Here is a 27,002-nt window from a genome sequence, read left to right on the forward strand (position 1 = left end):
CCATGCTTGTTCAATGAACCATAACCAATTAATTAACATGCACCTGTGGAACGGTCGTTAAGACACTAATAGCTTTCAGACGGTAGGCAATTAAGGTCACAGTTAAGAAAACTTAGGACACTAGAGGCCTTTCTACTGACTCTGAAAAACACCAAAAGAAAGATGCCCAGGGTCCCTGCTCATCTGTGTGAACGTGCCTTAGGAATGCTGCAAGGAGGCATGAGGACTGCAGATGTACCCATGGCAATAAATTACAATGTTCGTACTGTGAGACGCCTAAGACAGCACTACAGGAAGACAGGACGGACAGCTGATTGTCCTTGCAGTGGCAGACCACGTAAAACAACACCTGCACAGGTTCGGTACATCCGAACATCACACCTGCGGGACAGGTACAGGATGGCAACAACAACTGCCCGAGTTACACCAGGAACGCACAATCCCTCCATCAGTACCCAGACTGTCCGCAATAGGCTGAGAGAGGATGGACTGAGGGCTTGTTGGCCCTCAGGCAGGTCCTCACCAGACATCACCGGTAACAACGTTGCCTATGGGCACAAACCCACCGTCGCTGGACCAGACAGCTGTCGAATCTTTGTTATGTTTATACAAATATTTACACATGTTAAGTTTGCTGAAAATAAACGCAATTGACAGTGAGAGGACGTTTCTTTTTTTGCTGAGTTTATATCAATAGTATACTATTGTGCTATTGAGACTTTTTAATTTATCTGCAGTCCCACTAACATTTATCTAAGCAATTTGAGGGCAGTTTCCAGAGGCACTGTAAACTCTACCGTTTCTCCCATTGAAAAGTTACTTTGCACCATCTGCTGTTCATGAGAGGTATCACCAACAGGGGCGCTGCCAGGGATTTTGGGCCCCATCACCACAGGCCACACCAACCCTGTGCAATTGCCATCACCACACACCTTCAGAACCCAATCGAAGCCATTCAAAGCTTTAAATAACACTACCTTTTTGCAGGCTTGCAACTATCTTGTAGTCCAATATTTACTGTACGATATATACTGACAGTGAGCTGTGAAAATATAACACTGTGCCGACATGCATGCAACATTCTGCATACAGTGGAATTCAATATTTGTTCAAAGACTGATACCCTCTATAAGAAATGTACTAAAGGCCATCTTTTACAGTCTAAATGAAATTTTAATGGTACAATTCTTGAATGGAAAATTCTCTTAACATTAATGAATAACTTCAAATAAATAACTTAAATATACATTATCCTATGCAACTACAATAAATTAACATCATCTATAGAATGATATAACAAACAAAATAATAAAATCAGCAGCAGATTTTTTAACTAAGTATTACATACCAACTGGAAAATAAGCTGCTGTAAAAGTGGAAACTGAAAATGGAAAATAAAACGGAAATGAAAAGGCCTGATGGTGGCGCTAGAGGAAAGGTCAAGTGGTCACCAAATCAATAAGTTTCTTTCACTTGGGGTCTTGATCGTGCACAACATATTTTATGGCAATCCAGCCATTACTTTGAGATACATCCTGTTCTGTCTGGTTCTCAGCCTGTGGGCATCATGTGTGTAGTGATCCAATATCCATGCCATTTAACAGTTCTCACTGGCTCTTGCTCAGCCTTACTCACCAAGAGCCCAGCACCGGGCCTTCTTAATAGCAAAGTCACTGATCAAGTCTTGAAGTCCAGCTTTCTAGCTAACAGACTTTCAATGGACAGCATGGCAAGACTGCAAAGCCTGTCCTGGGACATAATGGACCTCAAATAGTTTAGCAGTTTTAGCTTACTGAAAGCTCTCTCACCACCAGCAACAGTCATAGGCAGTGTGCAAAATATAGGTAAAGCAATGCACACTTCTCCAACAATGCTTTGCAGCTGCATCTTCCAAATTGCATTCAGGAGACCAAGAGGGTACAAGATAGGGGGAAAGTGGCAGCATATACAGTGTTCAGGTGTCTTACTTCATTTTGAAACTCAGGTGTAAAACCTCTGGAATACCTCATGATCAGTGGTTGGCACACAGAAGGGACTTTATCCTCACTAATCTGCCCAACTTTCAGAACAGAAGAAAATGATTCTACAATTGTTTCAGTGGTGTGGAACCTAGTGTCAAAGTCACTTGTGATGGTGTCCATAGCAGTAAAAAAAACACTGTGTTCCGAAACACCGTTGTTGCACTGTCCTGAGCTGTCTCCTCTTGAGAGGTCTCATCATGGAATCTCTTCCTTTTCCTCTGGCAGCTGTGTTCCTTGCTAAATTGAGGTGCAACACCCATTTGCATAGCAATCAGTGTTGCCTCAGACAGGAGAGACTCCCATCCATCTCTAAGAGCCTGCATCTCTTCCTTTAAGGCTCTGATATTGGCTGCCTCTGTGTCAGAGAAATGTTCCTGTCCTCAATGCATTGCAGTACCTGCAATTATGCCAATTGACAATGCTGCCCACCTCCTTTGGGAGGTTGGGTTGGGAGTAGGGCTGGTTCAGGGGTATGGGGATGGGGAGACAGGGCTGCTGGGCCTGAAGCTGCATCTGTTGGGCCTGGCACCAAGCAGGGGCAAGTGATTTAGTATGAATAGCTTGCTAAAAGTTTGCCTGTATTGATGTCGGCTAAAACATCTATATATTTTTTAACCTAATGTTCTAATATTTTTTTAGGGGCCCTCAGTCACAGGCCCTTAGAATTATCCCCCCCATGGCACCCCTGATCACCAAGATTCATATTGTGATGGGTCCATATTTTATACACAACATCAATCATTTTGTATTATTCATTCATTTAAACAAATAATTAGTCCCAAAAGGGTGGTATCATTTATAAAAAACAAGAGATATTTTAGAGTAATAACTAACTCACACCTCCAGAGAGTATGGACCAGACAGTGATCAGAATTTTGAGCTCCTCAATTCAGTTGGTTTCTCCTCCTCATCGAGTCCGTTTTCAATAGTCCCGCTCTCTGATGTTCTAAGATCAACAAGTACAAATCAATGAGTATGGTGCTTGCTTCAATTCACATACTTCACAATTGAAATATAGACAGCTAAAATGTCTAAAACAGAGGGGTTACCCACATTGTCTCCTCCACGAGTGGGTCTATGTAGTCTTGGAGCTCAGTGTTGAGGGTCTCTGGCAGTAGAAAACACAGCCCCCCGCCGATGAAGGGCAGGAGGCCACAGATGAGCATGGGCAGGGCCTGGTGGTACACCTCTAGCAGATGCATCAGAGGGACCAGGATGCCCGCCCCACGGGCACACATGGAGTTCAGACCCACACCATTCTGTCTGCAAGGACGACATGAAGAAGGACATTGCAATAAATGTATCCAAAAGTGGATGAGGATACATTTTGACATGTATACACAGTATGAAGAATGAGTTTATTATTCTGCTGTAATAAACAGTATACATTGGGAACGTAACTAACCTTACAACGGTAGGATAGAGTTCAGCAGTATATACATAGACAATAGTGAAGGAGGCTGCTATAGCAAACTTTCCAGTCACTGCAATGACCGTCACCAATACTGGAAGGTCTAAGGGTCAAAATAAGACAGAAATAAGTACCACCAACAGGTATGTTTCAGAATATAACGGCCAACTACACCAAGTTCAGGGAAATTGGACGAAGATAAAAATTTGAATGCTACACAGTATAAACACAGATAGGGTAGATGGTTGAGCATTTGCATAACTGGAAACAGCCTTCGGTAGTCACCTTCAGGAATAGCAAGAATTAGGAGACAAGCTGCTCCACCAAAGAAGAGAGTGCCTGCCTGACAGGGCCTCCTGCCCAGGCGCTCCAGGAGGGTGTAGCAGCCCAGGCGAGAAAGAATCTCTGCCAGGCCAAAGATGAACTGGGTCAGGTAGATGTCCAGGCCAAATTGTCCCACGTTAAGACTCACACCGAAGTAGACCAGGCTGGTCACAAACCTGCCCCAAGGGAGAGTGGGAAAAACAGCTTGTATAAACAAGATGGGGCATGAAGAAATGCACTCCATGCTGGAATGCACTACACTTGTTCTGAATGAATGCATTTAAACAGTATTTTGAATATTGATCATAACAGATGTTGAGTTTGTATTTAGCTACATCATTGGTCACACGAACCAGATGAAGCTCATGGTGAGAGCACGTTTCCTCAGGTTGGGTATCTTGAAGAGGTCCATCATACTGCCCGTTGTAGACGTGTTCTCAGCCTCCAGCTAGAAGAAGATGCAACTAAATAATCTACACCACAAATGCAACTTCATATATATATATATATATATATATATATATATATATCACATGTTTACATTCTGTATCCCCAAATGAAATGTATTCCAGTAAGGATGGTTAAATCACCATGTCGAGTAATGACTGGGGGACCTCTCTCCTGTTGACCGCAGCTGCCCTCTGGAGCTCCTGTCTGGCCTCATTCTGCCTGCCTTGAGTTAGTAGCCAACGGGCCGACTCTGGGAGAATCCTAGCGCGTACACAACCACACAATATTGGTCTACAAATCCCCCAAAAATGTGTGGTCATCCAAATATCCATTCCAAAGACATAAAAAAGCCTTTGCTTTGATGAGAGGACAAACTCATCCACATAAAAATCAAACCTTACATGAGTATCTGGGGGAAATTTAATCGTTCCTTCCCTCTACCCGCTGCCCACGCACAAGCCACCATAAGGTATGAAGGTCAGGCTCACCATAAGGTATGAAGGTCAGGCTCACCATAAGGTATGAAGGTCAGTCTCACTAGAAGGTATGAAATTCAGGCTCACCAGAAGTAGACAGCCAGTAGGAGGACAGGGCTGGAAAGCACCAGCTGCAGGGCCCTCCAGTTGCGGACCCCGTAGGCGATCCACGGCAGCAACATCAGCCCCACGGCATAGAAACATTGTGAGAGGATGGTGAAGAGGGCCCGCTTAGATGTACTGGTCCACTCAGCCCCTTCCAAATAGGAAAATAACTATCACACACTACAATAGTTTGGGGCTGTCAGCTCACCCAATAGTCAAACACTGTTTGATGATTGTAGACAGTACAAGGTGTTATATTTTGGCTAATTGAGATTAGAGATGGGAGTTTATGTGGTAAGAGACAACCTGGGAGTATTGCCCCACCTAGCACAAATGTGTTCATGGCGATGCCTGATATTGTCATGCCGACCACGAACCGAAGGCTAATGTAGACATAGATGTTGGGGGAGAAGGCAGCGGCCACTCCAAACAGCAATTGGAAGAGTAGGGAAACGAGGATGGCGAAGCGACGACCAAACCTGCGGGGGTATTTCACATTTTTGGGGTGACCTCTTCACTAAACTTGTGACAATTTAAAAGGTGGGTTGTGTGTTTTACCTGTCTGCCATAGGTCCAAACACCAGGGACCCTATTAGGAGGCCAGTCATGTAGATGGACTGTGATGCCTCACTCACACCTTTGTTGTCACACACCAGGTTAAACTGATGAGAAGGAAAGGAAAGAAGAGAGAATTTAGTTTCCTTTGATGATAAGGAAATAGATGGCTTCTTTTCATATTAAAAGCAACATACATGCCTAATCTCACAATATATCAGATACAGTGCATTCTGAAAGTATTCAGACCCTTTGACATTTTCCACATTTTGTTACGTTACAGCCTTATTCTAAAATTGATTAAATAGTTTTTTTTCCCCCTCATCAATCTACACACAATACCCCATAATGACAAAGCGAAACAGGTTTTTATAAAAATACAACTGAAATATCACATCTACATAAGTATTCAGACCCGTTACTCAGTACTTTGTTGAAGCACCTTTAGGCAGCGATTACAGCCTCGAGTCTTCGTGGGGATGACACTACAAGCTTGGCACACCTGTATTTACTCCCGTTCTTCTCTGCAGATCCTCTCAAGCTCTATCAGGTTGGATGGGGAGCATCACTGCAAAGCTATTTTCAGATCTCTCCAGAGATGTTAGATCAGGTTCAAGTCCGGGCTCTGACTGAGACCACTCAAGGCAATTCAGAGACTTGTCCCAAAGCCACTCCTGCGTTGTCTTGGCTGTGTGCTTAGGGTCGTTGTCCTGTTGGAAGGTGAACCTTCACCCCAGTATGAGGTCCTGAGCGCCCTGGAGCAGGTTTTCATCAATGATCTCTCTGTACTTTGCTCTGTTCATCTTCCCTTGATCCTGACCAGTCTTGCAGTCCCTGCCGCTGAAAAACATCCCCAAAACAGGATGCTAACACCACCATGCTTCACCGTCAGGATGGTGCCAGGTTTCCTCCAGATGTGACACTTGGCATTCAGGTCAAAGAGTTCAATCTTGGTTTCATCAGACTAGAGAATCTTGTTTCTCATGGTCTGAGAGTCTTTAGGTGCCTTTTGGCAAACTCCAAGCGGGCTGTCATACCTTTTACTGAAGAGTGGCTTCCATCTGGTCACTCTACCATAAAGGCCTGATTGTTGGAGTGCTGCAGAGATGGTTGTCCTTTAGGAGAGATACGAGAACCTTCCAGAAGGACAACCATCTCCACAGAGGAACTCTAGAGCTCTGTCAGAGTGACCATCGGGTTCTTGGTCACATCCCAGACCAAGGCCCATCTCCCTCAATTGCTCAGTTTGGCCGGGCTGCCAGCTCTAGGAAGAGTCTTGGTGGTTCCAAACTTCTTCCATTTAGGAATGATGGAGGCCACTGTGTTCTTAGGGGCCTTCAATGCTGCAGACATTTTTTGGTAACCTTCCCCAGATCTGTGCCTCGACACAATCCTGTCTCGGCGCTCTAAGGACAATTCCTTCGACCTCATGACTTGGTTTTTGCTCTGACATGCACTGTCAACTGTGGGACCTTATATAGACAGGTGTGTGCCTTTCCAAATCATGTCCAATCAATTGAATTTACCACAGGTGGACTCTAATCAAGTTGGGAGAAACATCACAAGGATGATCAATGGAAACAGGATGCATTTGAGCTCGATTTTGAGTCTCATAGCAAAGGGTCTGAATATTTATGTAAATAAGGTATGTTTTAAAAAAAATATTTAAAAAATAAAAAACAAAACTGTTTTCGCTTTTTCATTACCAGGTATTGTGTGTAGATTGAGGAGGAATTATCTGATTTGATCAATTTTAGAATAAGGCTGTAATGTCACCATGTGGAAAAAGGTCAAGGGGTCTGAAAACTTTTGGAATGCACTGTATCTGTGGATAGAAAAGTGAATAAAGGTTGAAAACAAGACCTAAGCATTGACTTCATGAACAAGTCAAGGCCATTCTTACATAACTAAGGTATAACTCTGATATACAGTTGAAGTCGGAAGTTTACATACACCTTAGCCAAATACATTTAAACTCAGTTTTCCCACAATTCTTGACATGTAATCCTAGTACAAATTCCCTGTCTTAGACCAGTTAGGATCACCACTTTATTTTAAGAATGTGAAATGTCAGAATAATAGTAGAGAATTATTTATTTCAGCTTTTATTTTTTCCATCACATTCCCAGTGGGTCAGAAGTTTACATACACTCAATTAGTATTTGGTAGCATTGCCTTTAAATTGTTTAACTTGGGTCAAACATTTCAGGTAGCCTTCCACAAGCTTCCCACAATAAGTTGGGTGAATTTTGGCCCATTCCTCCTGACAGAGCTGGTGTAACAGAGTCAGATTTGTAGGCCTCCTTGCTCACACATGCTTTTTCAGTCCTGCCCACACATTTTCTATAGAATTGAGGTCAGGGCTTTGTGAGGGCCACTCCAATACCTTGACTTTGTTGTCCTTAAGCCATTTTTCCTCAACATTGGAAGTATGCTTGGGGTCATTGTCCATTTGGAAGACCCATTTGTGACCAAGCTTTAACTTCCTGACTGATGTCTTGAGATGTTGCTTCAATATATCCACATAATTTTCCTACCCCATGATGCCATTTATTTTGTGAAGTGCACCAGTCCCTCCTGCAGCAATGCAGCAAAGCACCCCCACAACATGATGCTGCCACCCCTGTGCTTCATGGTTGGGATGGGGTTCTGCGGCTTCCAAGCCTCCCCCTTTTTCCTCCAAACATAACAATGGTCATTATGGCCAAACAGTTCTATTTTCGTTTCATCAGACCAGAGGACATTTCTCCAAAAAGTAAGATCTTTGTCCCCATGTGTAATTGCAAACTGTAGTCTGGCTTTTATATGACGGTTTTGGAGCAGTGGCTTCTTCCTTGCTGAGTGGCCTTTCAGGTTATGTCGATATAGGACTCGTTTTTACTGTGGATATAGATACTTTTATACTTGTTTCCTCCAGCATCTTCACAAGGTTCTTTGCTGTTGTTCTGGGATTGATTTGCACTTTTCGCACGCAAGTACATTCACCTCTAGGAGACAGAACGTGTCTCCTTCCTGAGTGGTATGATGGTTGCATGGTCCCATGGTGTTTATACTTGCGTACTATTGTTTGTACAGATGAACGTGGTACTTTCAGGCATTTGGAAAATGCTCCCAAGGATGAACCAGACTTGTGGAGGTGCACAATTTTTTATCTCTTGGCTTGGCTGATTTCTTTTGATTTTCCCAAGATGTCAAGCAAAGAGGCAGTGAGTTTGAAGGTAGGCCTTGAAATACATCCGCAGGTACACATCCAATTGACTCAAATTATGTCAATTAGCCTAACAGAAGCTTCTAAAGTCATGACATAATTTTCTGGAATCTTCCAAGCTGTTTAAAGGCACAGTCAACTTAGTGTATGTAAACTTCTGACCCACTGGAATTGTGATACAGTGAATTATAAGTGAAATAATCTGTCTGTAAACAATTGTTGGAATAATGTCTTGTGTCATGCACATAGTAGATGTCCTAACAGACTTGCCAAAACTATAGTTTGTGAACAAGAAATTTGTGGAGTGGTTGAAAAAAATTACTTTTAATGACTCCAACCTAAGTGTATGTAAACTTCAGAGTTCAATTTTATATACAACAAGTGCCTTCAAGGGACACAGATTTAAAACACAGAACATAGTGATTGATGTCTAAGCGTTTAGTAGAAAATTAGGGACATTATGAAAACGATTGTCAAGCTGCCAAATCAAATAGCATAAGAACCACAGAACCAAACTAACTTGGGCTTTCTGCACAAAACTGAACTTCTCAACAGGCAGTGCATAGGGTTCAATAGGAGTTGGGCTGGGGTAATGCAATTATTGACCTCATCCCTACCTCTGTCACCAGAGTGGGGTTTCCTTGGGGTGTGTCATAAACCCACCCATCTGTACAATATATGGTGCTGTTGATTCCTTGCTCTTGAATTGTTTCCAAGTCCAAGTCCACCGGTGTGAACATACGACAGCTCTCATATTCCCCGACATCATTCATTGGAAGTGTGAGATTTTTCTGTTGGTCATAGGTCAATTTGGGTCCACGGGCGAGTATCCAGTCGGTGTTGCAGTGGTGAGGAAAATTCATACCTGTGAAAACTTGGCTGAACATGTGAAAGGCCATGAATATGTTGGGTATCGATATTGCCAACAACAGGCGATTTTGAAATGCTCCAAACTCACCAACTACTGGGAGTATCTTTCCGAATGCAACCATTCTCTTCTCGCCTGGGGTCCTGCATGGAAGACATTGGAAAATGAATCCAAGAGAGCCTACCACTTTTGTAAAATAGGGGCTACTTACCTAAAACTATTAAAGGATTCTTTGACCAGTGGTATCCCTTTAGGAGAACCCTTTTTGGTTCCAGGTAGAAAGGTTGGTTCCAGGTAGAAAGGTCTAAGAACCAGAAAAGGTTCTCCTTCAGGGACATCAAAATAATAATTTATGGTTATATATTACATTATATTTAAGGATCATTTTTGAATTGTACACATTGTCAGCTAAAATCTGAATTGCAGCATACATAGGCAAGTAAGTAAGTAAATAAAAATATATGATATGCAGTATACAGTACAATATTACAGTTAAGCAGCACTAAGCAGTCTCACAAAGGCATAGGGATGTTGTAATATCTGTCAATCTGAGTAGGGGGAAGGTTCAGTTTGAGTTTGGATCGGGTAGATCTGCCACTGAATTGACCTTTCTTCTGAGGTAGCCATTAGTTGTAATCCTTGGATTTTGCAAGCTTCTGGGCAAAGGATCTGCAGAGGTGGGTGCGACCGGACTCCAGGTTGAAGTGGTGATGATGGCTCTTCATGAAGAGCCTTCGGTTCCCTTTTGTGGTAATGTCGGAGATGTGTATGTCCCATTTTAGGTTGGCTTGGAGTGTAACACCAAGCACTTTGGTGCTGGACACAACCTCAAGTGTGTGGCCGGAGATGTATAATGGAGGAAGGTGTCTTGATTCTATGAGGTTCAGGTCATCCACAAAGGCCCAGGAGTTGGATAGGGTACCCTCTGATATTTATTTTATTTATGCAACCTTTATTTAACTAGGCAAGTCAGTTAAGAACAAATTCTTATTTACAATGACAGCCTACCAAAAAGGACTTCTGCGGGGGATTAAAAAAAAAATACACACACACCCACAGGACAAAACACATATCACGACAAGAGAAAACACTACATAAAGAGAGACCTATGACAACATAACAAGGCAGCAACACATGACAACACAGCATGGTAGCAACACAACATGACAACAACATGGTAGCAACACAAAACATGGTACAAACATTACTGGGCACAGACAACAGCACAAAGGGCAAGAAGGTAGAGACAATAATACATCACGCAAAGCAGCCACAACTGTCAGTAAGAGTGTCCATGATTGAATCATTGAATGAAGAGATTGAGATAAAACTGTCTAGTTTGAGTGTTCGTTGCAGCTCGTTCCAGTCACTAGCTGCAGCGAACTGAAAAGACGAGCAACCCAGGGATGTGTGTGCTTTGGGGACTTTAACAGAATGTGACTGGCAATAGATTATATCTCAGATAGGGGGGAGTGAGGCCTCTAAGAGGGTTTTATAAATAAGCATCAACCAGTGGGTCTTGTGACAGGTATACAGAGATGACCAGTTTACAGAGGAGTATAAAGTGCAGTGATGTGCAGTGATGGCCGAATGGTAAAGAACATCTAGTCGCTCGAGAGCACCCTTACCTGCGCCATTGACGTGAGCCACGAAAACAATTGGACCAAGCCGTGTGCCCTGGGGGAGGCCGGCTGCCCTGGCTACGGCAGGAATGGATGGGAATGGATCTGTGGTCGGACAGATAATTGCAAAAGGTGTTTCATTGCAATTGTGTGATCCACAAGAGCAAAGGCCTTGCTGTAGTCTGTCAGGACCCATGTGCTGGAGGTGCCTCTAGTGTCTGCTGTTCTGTACAGGCAGTGGGTGGTTGAGCGTCCCTTGAGGCAGCCAAACTGTTGTTTGGAGATGTTCTTTTGAATATCCTGTGTTGCCCATTCAGCAACAAAACCTTCACACAGAAGGGGCGTGAGTGAGATGGGCCGTAGCTGGTCAATCCTCTGTGGATTACTCTTCAGCAGCAGGACTATTGTCTCCTTCCATTGATGTGGACACACTCCTTCACACAGGGAGGTATTGAAGAAGTCAGTCAGGTGGGTGGATATTGCAACAGCGACTTCCCTGATGAGTCTGCCACTGATGAGGTCAGGACCTGGGGCTTTTCTGGTTGAAACAGAGAGTCGTTTCCTGTGCATTTCCCATGGTTCAACAGTGGGGAGTGGCATAGCTGACAAAAATGCAGTTAGGTCTGACAGGTTTAGTGTAGGTAATGATGTGGTTACAGATGAAAACGTGTGTTATGCACGTGAGTGAGGACCCAAAAGCGGTTTAACAGATACAGAGTCTTTTAATGTCAAAACACAGGGAAGACATAGATCCTCTTCAGATGTATAAAATGGCAAAATAGACAACCCGCAGAGAGGGCGACAAAAGAATCATAAAGTCCTTCTGAATATAACAGAAGAGTCCCCTTCTTAGTAGCAGAGGAGAATAGCTGGGTTTAGAGTCCCCTTCTTAGCAGCAGAGGAGAATAGCTGGGTGAGCGGCGACAGACTGCTGGTCTCTCTGGGTAGGCGCGGGTCGTAAGAGGACAGAGGTACCTGATCACACGTAGCATCAGATGAACAGGTAGATTCCGACAGGACAAGAGTGAAGCAAACAAGACGATAGTTTGGTTCTGGCATGAGAAACTCAAACGAGAATCTGACAAAGACAGAAGCAGGAACAGAGAGAGAAATAGAGACCTAATCAGAGGGAAAAAGGGAACAGGTGGGAAAAGGGTGAACGAGGTAGTTAGAGAATATGAGGAACAGCTGGGGGAAGGAGAGGAAGAGAAGGTAACCTAATACGACCAGCAGAGGGAGACGGAGTGAAGAGAAAGAACAGGAACAAGACATAATATGACAATACATGACAACTTGGCATTTATAGCATTAGCAATGGCAGAATGGTTGTCTGGGTCGAGCCTGTCAACTTTGATGGAGATTGTCATTTTACTCCTGGTCAGAGATTTATTTTGATGGTACCTGCTTTTTGCTAACCATAACGAGTGTAGCATACATAAAGAGTGTACAGTGCATCAAAGATGCAGAATTTTCTTAAAAAAGGTCAAATATGTTATTTCCAGTTACATAAATAAACCTATATTTTAACCCAAGAAAGCAACCTGGCCTTTGATTAATACACTCAGCTTATTATTACTGACCATCAAGTCGACCTAAAATATTCAGTCTAGTGTGGGATAGAAGAAATCCCATTCTGAAAAAGCACTAATATTGTGAAATAGCCCAAATGCAAGTCGTGTCATCAAGTTTAAGGCTTACCTTTACCAGGTGAATCCCTTGCCTGGCCCCCCCTATTTTGCCTGCTCAACAGGGTAAAGGTGGTAGCAGCACGAAGTACTTACTGTACAGTGTAGTTAACTGATGAATTGACGTGTCAAAATGTTAACTCTTGAGGGAGTTCTACTATCCTGAGCCGCGTAGCAACGGCCAATGGCCCGTGACGCGAACCGGCAAAAGCCGTGAGGGAGGAGCGCCAGTTTCAACTCGAACAGGAATCTGCGCCAATAGATCATGTTGTCAACAAGGTAGCATGATGCATCGTCCAGAAACATAAACACATCTATTTTCCATAAAATATGTATTCTAATAGTCAAACTAGTGACCGAACTAGCCTTCGGTGGGAAGGCAGATAAAGCGTTTTTATCAAAAACAATCACTTTTGCATGTAAAAAAAACAACAATATACTCATTACTCCATGTGCTTATGGCCGGTTCAAAACAACTGTGAACTCGGAAAAATACAAGGTCAAATCATGACGTCAGTGATATTCAAATCGGAAAGTCCGAGCTCTTGAAAGAGGTCCGAGTTCCCGAGTTGGAACTCCGAGTTGGCTGACCATTCAAATGTTTTTTTCCCAGTTGGAGTGCATTTTTTCGCTCCGAGTAACCAGTTCTTTTGAACGCGCATTTTGAGCCGACTTCGCTGCGGACTTTGACGGGGCACCCTGTTGACGCCCGGAGGCAGCTCAGTTCCAAAACGAATGCAATCACCCTTCACCCACCACAAACTCCTACCACCGGGGTAACTCGGGCCAGATAATCAAATCCCCTCATTGAGTGTATTATCCAATCGACCAATAAAAACAGGGAAATACGGATTTTGGATGTTAGATTAGTCCTAATTGGCTCATTTCTAATATTGTGTGGTTTAGTTTAGTCATGGTCGACTAATTTCTAATGTTGTGTTGTACGTCATCTAAATGATTGCCCATTGACGCCCACACTGCAACAAACCCGCCATTTGGAACCTAATCCAATTCTGTTTTGGTGACAAGGTAAAGTATTGAGTATATTGGCATACTGTAATAGTTGGCTATAGATTTCCAATGAGCCAGAATGGTCATATTAAGTATCATTGTAGCGATAAAACAAATGTCAGCAGTTAGACGCATTCAGTAACTAAAAAGAACTGGATGGCTGCTACGTTGACAAGAAGACTGAGCTAACCGCGGTAGCTAGCCAAGTCAGGCAGCATTAGCGGGAACGTATTGACTTTACTAGCTAACTATATCGTTGATATGTTTCTATCTAACACCGTCATTGTTAATACAACGGGTTAGTAAATATCTAGATAGCTAGCTAATTTTCAGTCTGTGTGGTGGTAAACTTTGATACATGGCGTATAGTTGGCTAGCTAGCTAACGCTCTGTTCAAAACAAACCTGCGCGCCAAATTATGTCTCCGGGCGCCACACTGCAAAAAGTTAAACACCACAAGATTGAATGGAACTTACTGTTTTAGCTGGCTAGCTATGTATACTTATAATGACAACTATCTGGTGGTGGGTAAATTGTGATTGATTGTAATTTTAACTAGCTAACGTTAGTTTTTGTTGTATTGTTTGTGCTTGCTAACCCTTGCTAACATCTGAACTATGTTCTCAGACATGACATTGTCAAGTCCGATGGAAAGTTGTTGACTAGCTAACGTTAGCTTAATGTTTTTAGTTATGTTATTCGCGTAAAAAGGAGGGACTATAGTCAGGTGCTTCTCCAGGGATATCTGGCTAAACTGATGGTGGAACTACATTCTTCCCAAAACAGGGCAGCAGATGTTACAAAGTGCACTGACATGACTGAAGCAATGGATGAAAAGGTTTGTCCCCTGTCGGATGAGGTAGAGAAAGAACCAAAGGTTGAAGACCTGGCGGACTCACCAGAAAAGGCCCAAAAACCACGGAATGAAATGAGTAGAGACATAAGTATGATAAGTCAATAATATTTATGAACCCGTTTTGCTCAATATAGACCTACACTATTAATTTATAGTTCAGTACAGGTATCTAGCTAGTTATCATCCCTCCTCTACCTTCCTCAACTTTGCATGGGTCCGACTTGTTAATTATTGCATGCACAGAGGCCTGGTTTGCTACAGTTGATGAAGCCAGCATCACTGAATTATATTTGACCTGTTATGTTCTTCTTGCAGCTCTATCTCAAATAGTTGAAGGGAAGAGAGAGAAAAAGATGGTGCAAAGACTTGATTTCCAGGTTGCGAAACCTGCGAAGGTGCTGAAAGTTGAAAATGGTAAGATGGAGCATCCTCAGACATGCCTATCACCAAAGGCTATAGATGTGCACAGAGAACTTTTCCAAAGTTTTGTTGACATGAGACAGAATGAAGTCTGTAAATACATTCTCATCAGTCTCGTAGTCTATTGGGATGCAACTGTATCATGTACCAGCCCCGCTGGGATCCCATATAATGCTCCCACCACCATTTTGCCCTCAGTAGTCAGCTCATTATTTAACAGTACAACCCTCATTTTTTCACTCCCTCTCAGGTGGCGGAGATAAATTAAGAGACATTGCGAGAGTGAACCACCACCTCGGAAAGCTGAAGGTTCCAGATCTGAAACCTCTTCATACAATACTCTTTGATATGCCAGGTAAGGTAAGTGTATCTTACACTTTTTTTAAAGGCTGAGTAATGTCACAATGGACACCCCTGTGTGGGTAAAGCAACTCTAGAGTTGTTAGTCGGTTGTGTCATTATTGATGGTTCTTTCCTCAGATTGCCACAATGAGGAAAAATATGCGGCTGTTCAATGGTTTTCTGTTCGAGGTTGACAGTGAACCCTATATAAAGAAGAAGGAGAGGATGATGAAGTAAGAGTTTTTTTAAATGTTTTTTTACTATTTTGTAATGGCGAATACATCAACTATAAAATAACACATCCAATCATGTAGTAACCAAAAAAGTGTTAAACAAATCAAAATATATTTGAGATTCTTCAAAGTAGCCACCCTTTGCCTTGACAGCTTTGCACACTCTTGGCTTTCTCTCAACCAGCTTCATGAGGTAGTCATCTGGAATGCATTTCAATGAACAGGTGTGCCTTGTTAAAAGGTAATTTGTGGAATTTCTTTAATGTGTTTGAGCTAATCATTTGTGTTGTGACAAGGTAGGGTTGGTATACAGAAGATAGCCCTATTTGGTAAAAGACCAAGTCCATATTATGGCAAGAACAGCTCAAATAAGCAAAGAGAATCAACAGTCCATCAAGCGCTATCATGAAACTCTCTCATGAGGACCGCCACAGGAAAGTAAGTCCCAGTTACCTCTGCTGCAGAGGATAAGTTCATTAGAGTTAACTACACCTGAGAAATTTAGCCCAAATAAATGCTTCAGACTTCAAGTAGCAGACACACCTCATCAACTGTTCAGAGGAGACTGTGTGAATCAGGCCTTCATGGTCCAATTGCTGCAAAGAAACCACTACTAAAGTACACCAATAAGAAGAGACTTACTTGGGCCAAGAAACACAAGCAATGGACATTAGACCAGTGGAAATCTGTCCTTTGGTCTGATGAGTCCAAATTGGAGATTTTTGGCTCCAACCGCTATGTCTTTGTGAGACTCAGAGTAGGTGAACGGATAATCTCTGCATGTGTGGTTCCCACCTTGAAGCATGGAGGTGTGAGGGTGCTCTGCTGGTGGCACTGTCTGTGATTCAAGGCACACTTAACCAGGATAGCTACCACAGCATTCTGCAGCGATGCGCCATCCCATCTGGTTTGGGCTTAGTGGCACTATCATTTGTTCTTCAACAGGACAATGACCTCCAGGCTGTGTAAAGGTTATTTGACCAAGGAGGAGAGTGGTGGAGTGCTGGATCAGATGACCTGGCCTCCACAATCACTTGACCTCAACCCAATTTAAGATGGTTTGGGATGAGTTGGGACCGCAGAGTGAAGGGAAGTAGCCAACAAGTGCTCAGCATATGTGGGAACTCCTTCAAGACTGTTGAAAATACATTCCAGGTGAAGCTGGTTGAGAGAATGCCTTGACAGCTTTGCACACTCTTGGCAAAGTGTGGCTACTTTGAATAAATATATTTTGATTTATTTGAACTTTTTTGGTTACATGATTCCATATGTGTTATTTCATAGTTTTGATGTCTTTACTACTATTCTACAATGTAGAAAATAGTGAAAATAAAGAAAAATCCTTGAATGAGTAGGTGTCCAAACTTTTGACTGGTACTGTATGTATTTTTTACCTTTATCAGGGAGTCATACTGAGACCACGGTCTCTTTTAGAGATGAGTCCTGAATTAAATAAATGACAGAAAATACAAACGACAACATATAAATGCAAGCGGACAGAAACACGGTCATTAGAAATGAACATTCATCTGTAAAAAGGACCTCAATCAGCTTTCTGAATTGCACTAGAGGCACCAACACATCCAATTTTTGAACATTTTGAAGATTGTTCCACAAGGTGCAATAACTAAAAGCTGATTTACCCAACTCAGTAGAGACCAAGGGAATGTCCAGAGTTAACCATCCCTGAGATGGGGTCAGGTAACTTGTCTAAAGTTGAGTAATTATGTTTGGTACAGTGGACTTTTGGTTTATAAATGAAAATAGCAATGTATCAACCTACCTAACTTGACATCAGAGGGCCAATCAACTTTCTGGTAGAGAATGCACTGATGAGTACTATGATTGTCGCCCGTAATAAAGCGCAGTGTGCGCTAATAAACTGCATCTAACGGCTTTTAACATGTTTAAACATTTATCTGAACTATTGTTGTGGGTCAAACATACTCTATTGCACAATAAACAAGCAAACTAATGACTAGTATTTGTGTGCTCGGATTCAGGATAACATGCGTAAGGTTGAGGACCATCTGTAAAGTGTTGGACCTGGAGAAGGGTGGAAACCAGTCAGTCCTCATCGACAGGATCATGACTTTCCTCATGAGTCCCAGAATATCAGGAAAGGTGAGTTAAAGGTCTTTTTTTTTAAATAAAAATAAAAACTGTCTAACAGTTTTCATGTCGTGACTGCTCTTTAGCTAGATACACATTTCTTGAGTTTGTCTTGTCAAACAGAATACAAAATCCTTCCCATCTGCAGCCTGTGATCTCAAAGAGGAAGAAGAAGTCTAAGAAGAATATCTCAACCAAAGACTCTAAGAGCAAGACTAAGGCAAAGAGTATATCCAGCAGCCCCCGGAAGGTCAAAGCAGAGAGCAAGTCCAAAGCCATCGTTACTGATTCTAGCAGTGATGAGGATGATGATGACGACGACGACGACGAGCAAGGAGTCACAGTAGAACAAGATGAGTCAGACGCTGAAAAGAAGAGCGAGAAAGCGGGAAAGCGGGAAAAGGTGACGACCGATGAAGATACCGACGATTCTGAAGACTACGACGATGAGGTGAGGAGAACTGAAATGTTGTAATGTAAACTGATAGGTATTGTCCATTGGAAATGTGTATTTTCCCCTATTTGGTCTTGGACAATACTAGTGCCACTATATAAATATTCTAGACCTGCAAAAGGGAACGGTCAACCTGTTCTGTCACTCACAGATTAACCACAAAGTCCCTTCTCTCCTACCAATCAGGATCCCAAGTCAAATCCAGCAGCCAAGGGTAAGAGAACACCTGCCAAGAAGCGTGCGCAACCAGCAAAAAAGGCCGCTCCTGCCAAAAAGAAAACAAAAGACTCCGACCAGTCTGAGTCTGATTCAGACAAGGATGATGAAGATGAGAAAGACAGCGAGAGTGAGGTTGAGAAAGTGAGATTCTTCTGTCAATCTGTCTCTGATTCTGGATTTGCTAAACTCACAGCAAGTCTTGTCAATACAAAAGTCAACCGTTTGGGTTTGTGTTCATATTTGTATGTAATTATGTAACAGGTCATGTCTATAATATCTGGATAGGGTTTTTACCCATTTGTCTTTATCTTAAACTAATGGAATTAACTCATGGATTGACTTGTCCTCAGCCAAAAAAGAAACCGTCAGCTAAGAGGGCAGCACTGGCTAAGACTAAAAAAGCAGACAGCAGCAGTAACAAACAGAAAAAGACTGCCAACAAGGGCAATGGTAAGAATATGTAGATTTACTTTTATAGCGTGTTTCATGTGTCATTGGCAACCTGTAGCCTAATGCTTATGGTTATGTTTTTCTCTGCTTGTTTTCCTACATAGCAGCACTCGACAGCTCGGATGACGATGAGCCGTTGATCAAGATGATCAAGAAGCCTCCGACAGATGAGCAGCTGAAGGAAACGGTGAAGAGGCTGCTGAAAGACGCCAACCTGGAGGAGATGACCATGAAGAAGATCTGCCAGAAAGTATGTTTGCTTCTCAAATATCTGATTTGATATCACAATGTTGGTTGGTTTACCTGTAAAAGTCTCTAACGCAACAACTTCTCTGTCCCAGGTGTATGACACATACCCAGAGTATGACCTGACCAGCAGAAAGGACTATGTCAAGCAGACAGTAAAAACGGTGAGTTACCTGTCCTCCCTTGGTGTTCTGGAATAGCAGCACTGTGCTTGCCTTATAGACTGCTCAAGTCTGTCAATGTCATTACCCCCCCCCCAAAAAAAAGGTGTGTGAATGCTTTTCAATTATGTTTTATCTGTTGGCAGATGGATTTCTTTGTATAACCATCTGTTTTGTTCTTTGCAGCTGATTTCCTAAAGAACATGGGAAAAGGACATAAACAGTCCTTGTGACAAATAACTGTGAATGTTCCAATGCTGGAGAAGGATAATCAAAAGAATGTGCCTACCTTCTTAGAACTGCTCAAACCCCAAGTTTTACTTCGTTGTGTTTGTTTTTATTTCAATCCTAATGTTTTTATGTTTCTGTATTATGTCATTTCCAATTTGACTGCACACTTCTCTTAGGTCATATGTAACATGCTACTTAAGGCTTATGCATTTGAGTCATTGCTTGTTAATAATCTGTGCTTTGTTAATACACTTTAACTTTACAGTTTTTCTACTGATCCCAAGCAAAGGGTGTTTTAGAGATTCAAGGTTGGTCACTATAAATGGAAACATGTCCTCCTCAGGCAATGCATGAATTCACACAGTTTATTTTAAATGTATTTCCTGAATTGACCAGTCAAAATGGAGTACGGGTCCTCACTATAGCCATCCACTGCCTTTGCTTTCTGCGGAGGATTTCAAATCTTTCCCTCTGGTTTTGATGCACATAAAACAGCCTTATAGCAACAAAGCTGGGGTGTATTCACTAGGAACCGAAAGGGGAGGGCCCCACTGGAATTTGACCAATAGAAACTCTGGTTTTAGTAAGTATGCGGTTTCTGTTGCAAAACATTTTGGACTAATAATTCCACTCCTTTTCCATTCTCCCTAGACATTTTGTGTGAAATTGTTTTGCATGGCAAGCTGTTCAATTGAGTTTTGAAAAGTATTTATTGTCATGGTCAAGTCTTCAAACATATTCCTTGATTGCATTTATAGGACTTCATGTTTTTATATGTAAATGTGTACATTTTGTTAATCATTCCCTTTTTGATTAGATCCTGTTTTAGTCCTTAATTTGTCTCTGTATGCAGTATAGGATTCTGATTTATGTAGGTACCTTGCTCAATGAAGAGTTGGATCTTTTTAGGCAATGTACCTTTGACAAAGTAAGTCATTGAATGTCTTCCAATGTTCTGCATATAAATTTACATCAGATTTTCGAACGAACACTTGTCTATCTAGTGTTATTACTAAGGCGGTAAACCGTCACGATATTGGCGCATCAAAACCATAATGTCATGTAAATTGTGACTGCCTGACTGAGGTACAAACAATATTGGTCAGTACTATCTGGAATCCATGGGATGTTCCTATGTAACCATTTTACATTTAAAGTAAAATGGGGCTGAGGAATGGCTCGAGGATCCCGGATAGCAGGGACTAAATAATATTGTCTGTTTTCAAGAGGATCAAAACAGTATTATAAAACTGGGTGGTTCGATCCTTGAATGCTGTTTGACTGACAGCTGTGCCATATCAGACTGTATACCACGGCTATGACAACATTTGTTTTTACTGCTCGAATTGTGTTGGTAATCAGTTTATAATAGCAATAAGGCACCTCGGTGGTTTGTGGTATATTGCCAATATACCTCGGCTAAGGGCTGTGTCCAGGCACTCCTCGTTGCGCCTAAGAACAGCTGTTAGTTGCGGTATATTGACCATATACCCCCCTCCCCTGGCTGTATTGCTTAAATGTATCATTGGGAAATTGTGACTATTAATGAGTCATTATTTATGACGTAAGGTGATTTGTAGCTAATTAGTCGTTAGTCTGCCGAGGGGCGGCAGGGTAGTCTAGTGGTTAGAGAGTTGGACTAGTAACCGAAAGGTTGCAAATCTCGTTCTGCCCCTGAACAGGCAGTTAACCCACTGTTCCTAGGCCGTCATTGAAAATAAGAATTTGTTCTTATAACTGACCTGCCTAGTTAAATAAAGGTAAAAAAAAAATGTCGATCAAGCCCATTGAGCAGTTAATACAATGTGATTTATAGATTAGTCAGCTTCGCCTTTAAAATCTGCTTGTGACTGAAAGTTGACAGATATAAATACTAATGATGCCTACATTTCAGGGAAGCTGGTTATAGTTTGTGTGCTCTTATTGGACGCAAGAGAAGATATCCAAGCGTGTGGATTGGCCAACTGAACACATCAATGGCGATGGGAAAGACCGACGATGTAACCCTGTAACAAACTAGTATCTTATATACCGTCTCTGCATTGTAACGTATTGTAGCCCTTGCAGTCAATACGAAGAATACATGCAGCAACACATTTGGTTGCTTTCGATAATAATGACAATTGTGTTATGTATATATTTTGAGCGAAGGAACACACGAATTATGGTTTAGTCAGTAATGTATTGTGTATGATCACGTGTTTAATGCGACTGCCTTCAAGACTGGTTCAAACTCGTATATCCACGGACGACAACCTTATTGAAATTCACAAGTCACTCCAGCAGTTTTACTTTGACTGACAGAGCGAGACAGCATTCCACTTGAAACCTCTTGTGGACAAAGATATTCTCGTGCTATGGGTAGTTTCTGTCTCCTAAGAAGCCTGTGTCTCCCCCGCCAGGTCGGCCTACCATTGGTCATGCATAGGCAATACAGCCTCGATATTTCCGCTCAGCTTCTCCGAACGCAGGGCTATGTGAACGGGCAATGGATCAATGCTCCCTCTACCTTCCCAGTGCTGGACCCAGCGACGGGGGAAGAGATTGCGAATGTCGCCGACTGCGGTCCAGCAGAAGCTAAACTAGCTGTCGACGCAGCCTACAAGGCATTCTACTCCTGGAAGCAACACACAGCGAAGGTATGCCTCTACTTTAATTATGCTGAAATACCTTTGACTTGACAGTTGACGATCCGCAATTCTGTGAATAACATCTTGATATTTTTTTCCATCATCTACCACCGCTTTCCCCACATTTCCCAGTTGCATGAAATCAGTGTGACAGCTGCTTTCCCTAACTATTGTGACTAACATGCATGTTAGGCAGAATATATTAACCTAATAGACAGTCAACGTGCGCAATTACATATCTATTACAAGCGTCATAGCCTATACCCAATGGTTCATTGTTTTGGGGCCTGTAGTGTAGTGTATGCTCAATAATAGCCTGGCCAAATAACTACTTGGTCCGCAAAGTAGCCACTCCAGGTTGCAGGGTTGGTTTTTTTACTGTCGTGTCCGTGAGTGATTATGCAATTATTAAGCGAACTCACTCACTGCCATATTAATACTTCACCAAGCGTACATCACTAAGCAGGGAAGGAGCCTTGAGAGAATATCAAAGTCTGACTCCAACATCTTATACTGTAGTTTGGGGAGATTCCTGTTCATGCCAGTTTTGTATTTGATCTGGTAAAGATGGCCTCATTGTACTGGTTTTCTGTCCATGCAGCCAACAAACACCCCCTCCCCTTCTTTTCACCCCCCCTCTCTCTGTCCCATTTTCGTCTTGCAAATAAAGGCTCTGCTGCCATGCATGTGAAGCAATGCTTCAGTGCGAGAGGGACTGAGTGAGTGGAAAGACAACAGCCAGAGGCACCACTCACCATCAACACCTCATTAACTTTCAATACACAGCACACATTGTTGCATCAAGTTCCATCTCTGTTATCAGGAGCTGCTAGTTCCAGGGAGCACTAGTAAGACCAGACAGGGTCCTCCAGATTCTTGTGGATCATGCAACTTACTGATTCCATGATCTGATTTTAATGTTGTTTTCATCCTTAGGAAAGAAGTGTCCTTCTACGGAAATGGTACGATCTGTTGACGTTGAACAAGGAGGACCTTGCTAAGCTGATCACCTTTGAGTGTGTGAGTATTGTTTTGCTGTCCGTGTAATGATTTGTATTTCGTTCTGAGTAGTAAACCACTTGTGTGTTCTGCACCTCTTAGGGCAAGCCCATGAAGGAGTCTCTGGGGGAGATTGCTTACGCTGCCGGCTTCCTGGAATGGTTCTCTGAGGAGGCACGCCGTGTCTACGGGGATGTTGTGCCCTCGGCTGCCAAGGACCGTAGGATCCTTCTGCTCAAACAACCTGTGGGTGTGGCCTCAATCATCACTCCGGTGAGTTGTAATGCTTCATCCATCTACTATATGTCAGGGATGTCCAACTTCGGTCCTGGAGAGCTGAAATTCTGTAATGATTTTCACTTCCTGCGGAGCACCTAATCTAGCCCCCACAGTGGAACTTCCCCAGTGCCATGATCACCAGGAAAGTGGGTGCTGCCCTGGCCGCGGGCTGCACCGTCGTGGTGAAACCTGCCGAGGACACACCCCTCTCTGCCCTGGCGCTCGCTGAGGTCAGTGCTTCTGTTTCCACAACAACACTCACTGTGGCTGGGTCCCCAATAGTGAGACACTTCATTTGTCTAATTCATATGTTTACTTTTTGTGTGTGTAAAGCTGGCAAGTCAGGCCGGGATCCCAGCGGGGGTGTTTAACGTGGTTCCTTGCTCCAGAGAGAAGACCCCCTCTGTTGGGACGGTCCTCTGCACAGACCCCCTGGTGGGGAAGGTCTCCTTCACTGGATCCACTGCCACTGGCAAGGTATGGACACTGATCTAGAATGGCTTCAGAGTTAGCTTAAACAATCCTGAAAATGCAATATACATGTCATGTTAGTCTTAAATCTTGCAGGTGGATAATTTTTCCATGAAAAGGCCTGTGATCTTCCTGATAACTCCTCGCTCATCCTCAGATTCTCTTGAAGCTCGCCGCCGACACCGTCAAGAGGGTTTCAATGGAGCTGGGTGGCCATGCCCCCTTCATTGTGTTTGACAGTGCGGATGTGGACAAGGCTGTGGCGGGAGCCATGAACTCTAAGTTCAGGAACTCAGGACAGGTACTGAAATAGAAGTTATCGTAAAACAAATAATTTTGTGTCTACTGGGGGAAACTGAAATGCACCATATCGAAATGTTGAGTGTCATTCTAAAACGGGGTGTCTTAAGTCATTGCCTAACCTCCATGTCCCTCACTGTGCCCTTTGACCCCCGTAGACATGTGTCTGCTCCAACCGCTTCCTGGTCCAGAGTAGGATCCACGATTGCTTCATAGAGAAGTTGGGGAAGGCCATGGATGCAGAGCTCCGTCTGGGCCACGGCTCTGACCCAAACACCACCCAGGGACCTCTCATCAATGTCCGTGCCTCTGAGAAGGTAACCTGGTTCCTTCTGTCAAGTGGGTGTTTGTATTATAGCTATACTAGAACTATTATCTGCATGATATTGTTTATGTTCTGATATGTTACATAACCTTAATATATCCAATGTCTCTCCCAGGTGGAGCACCAGGTAATGGATGCAGTGTCGCGGGGGGCCAAGGTGCTAAGGGGGGGGAAGCGCCTGGACGGCTCGTTCCATCAGCCCACTCTGCTGGCTGATGTCACCACAGACATGCTATGTACCAGAGAGGAAACCTTCGGTCCACTCCTGCCTGTCATCAGGTCAGTGGAGCTAGGAGAGATCAGACAACTCAATCACAATTGAAGAGTGGATGGATGCTAAAATGGAAGCTAACTCAAGTTGTTTGTCTTTTCCTTATGACAGGTTTAGCACAGAGGAGGAAGCACTTGCCATTGCCAATGCATCTCATGTGGGTTTAGCAGGTGAGCTAAACATTATTGTATGCACCTTGCTGTCATGTCTGAAAATCCCTCAAACCTATAATTATTATTTTAATTTGACAGAGCCTGTCTGATTTACCGATTCTATTACTCTATTTCATGTTCTGCCCCCCCACCAGGGTACTTCTTCTCCCAGGACGTCAGTCAGATCTGGCGGGTGGCGGAGAATCTGGAGGTAGGCATGGTGGGGGTGAACGAGGGTCTCCTCTCCACCCCAGAGGCCTCCTTCGGCGGGGTCAAGCAATCAGGCCTGGGCCGTGAGGGCTCCAAGTATGGCATCGAGGAGTACCTGGATGTCAAGTACATGTGCTTTGGAGGGCTAACCCCCTGATGGAACACTACACCCCCCAAACTCCTGGACTTCCCCAAGTAGGAAGCGGTGAATTTGGGAAAAGGGAGGATTCTTAGGCTCTAGTAACAGTTACTTACTCATATTTAACATAAAAAACAACAACAATGGATGACAATCATCAAATATGATTCCTTCACAAATGATTGTGATTCTGATCCTCATCCTCATTGAGAGCCTTCATCACTGCCGAGAAATCCATGTTCCATGCTCTACATGGTTTCCTCTCCTTATCCTCTCTGACTACTGGCCTATACGAACTGGTAAAGGGAAAGCAATATGGTGACAACCCAAACCAGTTATCCATGTTAGTTAAAGACCTAGTGCAGTCTAAAACATGACATTCCTGTTTTTTATATATTTCCACATAAAGGTTGAATCAGTTTTGTGAAAAAGGTGATCATGCCCTTTTTTAGTTCAAGAGCTGTTTGGAAAGACCGCCTGAAGTTATTGCCTGCCTGGTGATATCACCAGATGGTAAATTGGTTAAAAGACCAATAAGAAAGAGTTCTAAACCTCTCTGCCAATAACCACTCATTTTCAGTTTCCCCCTCCTCACTCAGGCCACTCCTAGCCAATCTTAGCAAAATTCTTGTTTGAGAAATTGCTCTTTGCTAAGAAGCTATTTTTGTTCCTTTGTTTTCAATTAAAATGTTTGAAATCACAGTAAGGTACGTGTTACCCAGATATTATTTGATGTTGAGATAAAAACTGCATTGGAACTTTTTAAGGGTAGCCCCTTAAAAAAGAGGATCGGAAGCCACAATAGTATTTGGACATAACCCAATAGACGTCTCCAACCTGTGGGATCCCATAACGATTTGGACCTTTAGGGCTGAATCATATGTTGAGATACAAATGAACAAACGTGTGTTCTCAATGTAGGATTGGGCCCTTAATGAGAAGCACTATATAACTTGAACTTGAAGCCTAGCATAGAGTTGGGTAGATTTAATAAGCACATCAATTGCAAATACTGAGATTATTGATACGCACAAGGGACTTAATCTGTTTTTAATAGGAAGATGATTTATAATTTGGCTATTTTCTAGAAAAGGGAGCTTGGCTGTATCCAGATCCCAGCTGTATTAGATATGTCACTTGATAATAGTGTGGTGAAATTATGAATGACACTATTTTGGTAACCGTTGAAGAATAGCCTTGTTGGGCTAAGCAGTTAGAATGAAATGTACTGTGTAATATCCTCTGTAAATAGTTAACTGTCCTAACTACTAAAAACTATTGTAGACCATGTCACTACATTAGTACAGGTTCTATTGTCATTGGTAACTAGTCTTCCCACGTACAATATATTATCCAGTAGAGCTGCCTTTGATATTCAGACAGTTTGTACCACCTATGTTCTGTATCTGAACCTGCAATGTAAATGTTGTAGTGTTCTCTGAAACTGAAGTAATGTCTCTTGCCAAACATTGTCAAATAAGTGCCGTTTGAATAATTTTACCAATTCTGTTTTTTGGTTGTGACACTCATTGTAAAAAATATTTCTAACTATTGTAAATATTAATGGAGTACTTCAGAAAATGTAAAATAAATGACTGTGTTACTTTGTTTGTCAAACAATATCAATTGGTTTACGTTAGATCAGTGTTTCCCAACGCTGGTCCTCCAGTAACCCCAACAGTACACACTTGTTGTAGCCCTGGACAACCCTCATTCAACACATTGAGGGCTTGATGATTACATTTAAGTCATTTAGCAGACGCTCT

At 42.7% G+C, this 27,002-nt stretch overlaps 3 protein-coding genes across 17 annotated transcripts; 2 read left to right on the forward strand and 1 right to left on the reverse strand.

Annotated features, from left to right (window-relative positions):
- Positions 1-1,039: 1,039 nt before the first annotated feature.
- Positions 1,040-13,411, reverse strand: LOC118364500 (solute carrier family 22 member 13). Of its 12 annotated transcripts, none has more exons than XM_052489633.1 (12): positions 13,173-13,411; positions 11,047-12,975; positions 9,168-9,561; positions 5,346-5,449; positions 5,112-5,266; positions 4,770-4,938; positions 4,347-4,467; positions 4,110-4,204; positions 3,718-3,932; positions 3,427-3,535; positions 3,075-3,284; positions 1,040-2,967 (listed from the first exon to the last, which is right to left on the reverse strand). In XM_052489633.1, exons 3-12 carry the CDS (start codon positions 9,540-9,542, stop codon positions 2,889-2,891), a joined length of 1,632 nt encoding a protein of 543 aa, XP_052345593.1. In that variant the 5' UTR covers positions 9,543-9,561; positions 11,047-12,975; positions 13,173-13,411; the 3' UTR covers positions 1,040-2,888. The 12 variants fall into 12 exon arrangements, with proteins under 12 accessions (XP_052345593.1, XP_052345594.1, XP_035601971.1 ...); XM_052489634.1 differs by having other exon boundaries at positions 11,047-12,015; positions 12,822-13,411; XM_035746078.2 differs by having other exon boundaries at positions 11,047-12,015; positions 12,739-13,411.
- A 187-nt stretch (positions 13,412-13,598) lies between these two features.
- LOC118364503 (protein DEK-like) lies at positions 13,599-20,449 on the forward strand. Of its 3 annotated transcripts, none has more exons than XM_035746089.2 (12): positions 13,599-13,754; positions 14,523-14,680; positions 14,908-15,006; positions 15,263-15,372; positions 15,493-15,587; positions 17,591-17,711; positions 17,848-18,150; positions 18,340-18,513; positions 18,723-18,822; positions 18,930-19,072; positions 19,164-19,232; positions 19,416-20,449. In XM_035746089.2, exons 2-12 carry the CDS (start codon positions 14,551-14,553, stop codon positions 19,425-19,427), a joined length of 1,356 nt encoding a protein of 451 aa, XP_035601982.1. In that variant the 5' UTR covers positions 13,599-13,754; positions 14,523-14,550; the 3' UTR covers positions 19,428-20,449. The 3 variants fall into 3 exon arrangements, with proteins under 3 accessions (XP_035601982.1, XP_035601980.1, XP_035601981.1); XM_035746087.2 differs by having other exon boundaries at positions 13,600-13,754; positions 18,927-19,072; XM_035746088.2 differs by lacking the exon at positions 13,599-13,754 and adding an exon at positions 13,881-14,034 and having other exon boundaries at positions 18,927-19,072.
- A 149-nt stretch (positions 20,450-20,598) lies between these two features.
- LOC118364502 (succinate-semialdehyde dehydrogenase, mitochondrial-like) lies at positions 20,599-26,858 on the forward strand. 2 transcript variants are annotated; one of them, XM_035746086.2, is made up of 12 exons: positions 20,599-21,220; positions 21,355-21,460; positions 21,863-22,099; positions 23,027-23,110; positions 23,192-23,362; positions 23,482-23,598; positions 23,702-23,845; positions 23,997-24,140; positions 24,298-24,456; positions 24,580-24,743; positions 24,847-24,905; positions 25,043-26,858. In XM_035746086.2, the coding sequence occupies exons 2-12, from the start codon at positions 21,437-21,439 to the stop codon at positions 25,252-25,254; spliced, it is 1,515 nt and encodes a 504-aa protein (XP_035601979.1). In that variant the 5' UTR covers positions 20,599-21,220; positions 21,355-21,436; the 3' UTR covers positions 25,255-26,858. The 2 variants fall into 2 exon arrangements, with proteins under 2 accessions (XP_035601979.1, XP_035601978.1); XM_035746085.2 differs by lacking the exons at positions 20,599-21,220; positions 21,355-21,460 and having other exon boundaries at positions 21,467-22,099.
- The last annotated feature ends 144 nt before the right edge of the window (positions 26,859-27,002 follow it).

Source organism: Oncorhynchus keta, chromosome 31 (genome assembly GCF_023373465.1).
Source record: "Oncorhynchus keta strain PuntledgeMale-10-30-2019 chromosome 31, Oket_V2, whole genome shotgun sequence".
NCBI classification, from domain to species: Eukaryota; Metazoa; Chordata; class Actinopteri; order Salmoniformes; family Salmonidae; genus Oncorhynchus; species Oncorhynchus keta.

What these genes read in the sequence shown, in the direction of transcription:
- LOC118364502 (XM_035746085.2), top strand. Translation starts at nt 21,818, where the DNA reads ATGGGTAGTTTCTGTCTCCTAAGAAGCCTGTGTCTCCCCCGCCAGGTC. An exon ending in AGCTGATCACCTTTGAGTGT is followed by an intron (nt 23,111 to 23,191) that starts GTGAGTATTGTT and finishes TGCACCTCTTAG; the next exon opens with GGCAAGCCCATGAAGGAGTC. An exon ending in CCACTCCTGCCTGTCATCAG is followed by an intron (nt 24,744 to 24,846) that starts GTCAGTGGAGCT and finishes TCCTTATGACAG; the next exon opens with GTTTAGCACAGAGGAGGAAG.
- LOC118364503 (XM_035746087.2), top strand. Translation starts at nt 14,551, where the DNA reads ATGACTGAAGCAATGGATGAAAAGGTTTGTCCCCTGTCGGATGAGGTA. An exon ending in GGTGCTGAAAGTTGAAAATG is followed by an intron (nt 15,007 to 15,262) that starts GTAAGATGGAGC and finishes ACTCCCTCTCAG; the next exon opens with GTGGCGGAGATAAATTAAGA. An exon ending in TCTTTGATATGCCAGGTAAG is followed by an intron (nt 15,373 to 15,492) that starts GTAAGTGTATCT and finishes TTCTTTCCTCAG; the next exon opens with ATTGCCACAATGAGGAAAAA.
- LOC118364500 (XM_052489633.1), bottom strand. Translation starts at nt 9,542, where the DNA reads ATGGTTGCATTCGGAAAGATACTCCCAGTAGTTGGTGAGTTTGGAGCA. An exon ending in ACCCCACTCTGGTGACAGAG is followed by an intron (nt 5,450 to 9,167) that starts GTAGGGATGAGG and finishes CCTTCTCATCAG; the next exon opens with TTTAACCTGGTGTGTGACAA. An exon ending in AATTCTTGCTATTCCTGAAG is followed by an intron (nt 3,536 to 3,717) that starts GTGACTACCGAA and finishes TTTGACCCTTAG; the next exon opens with ACCTTCCAGTATTGGTGACG.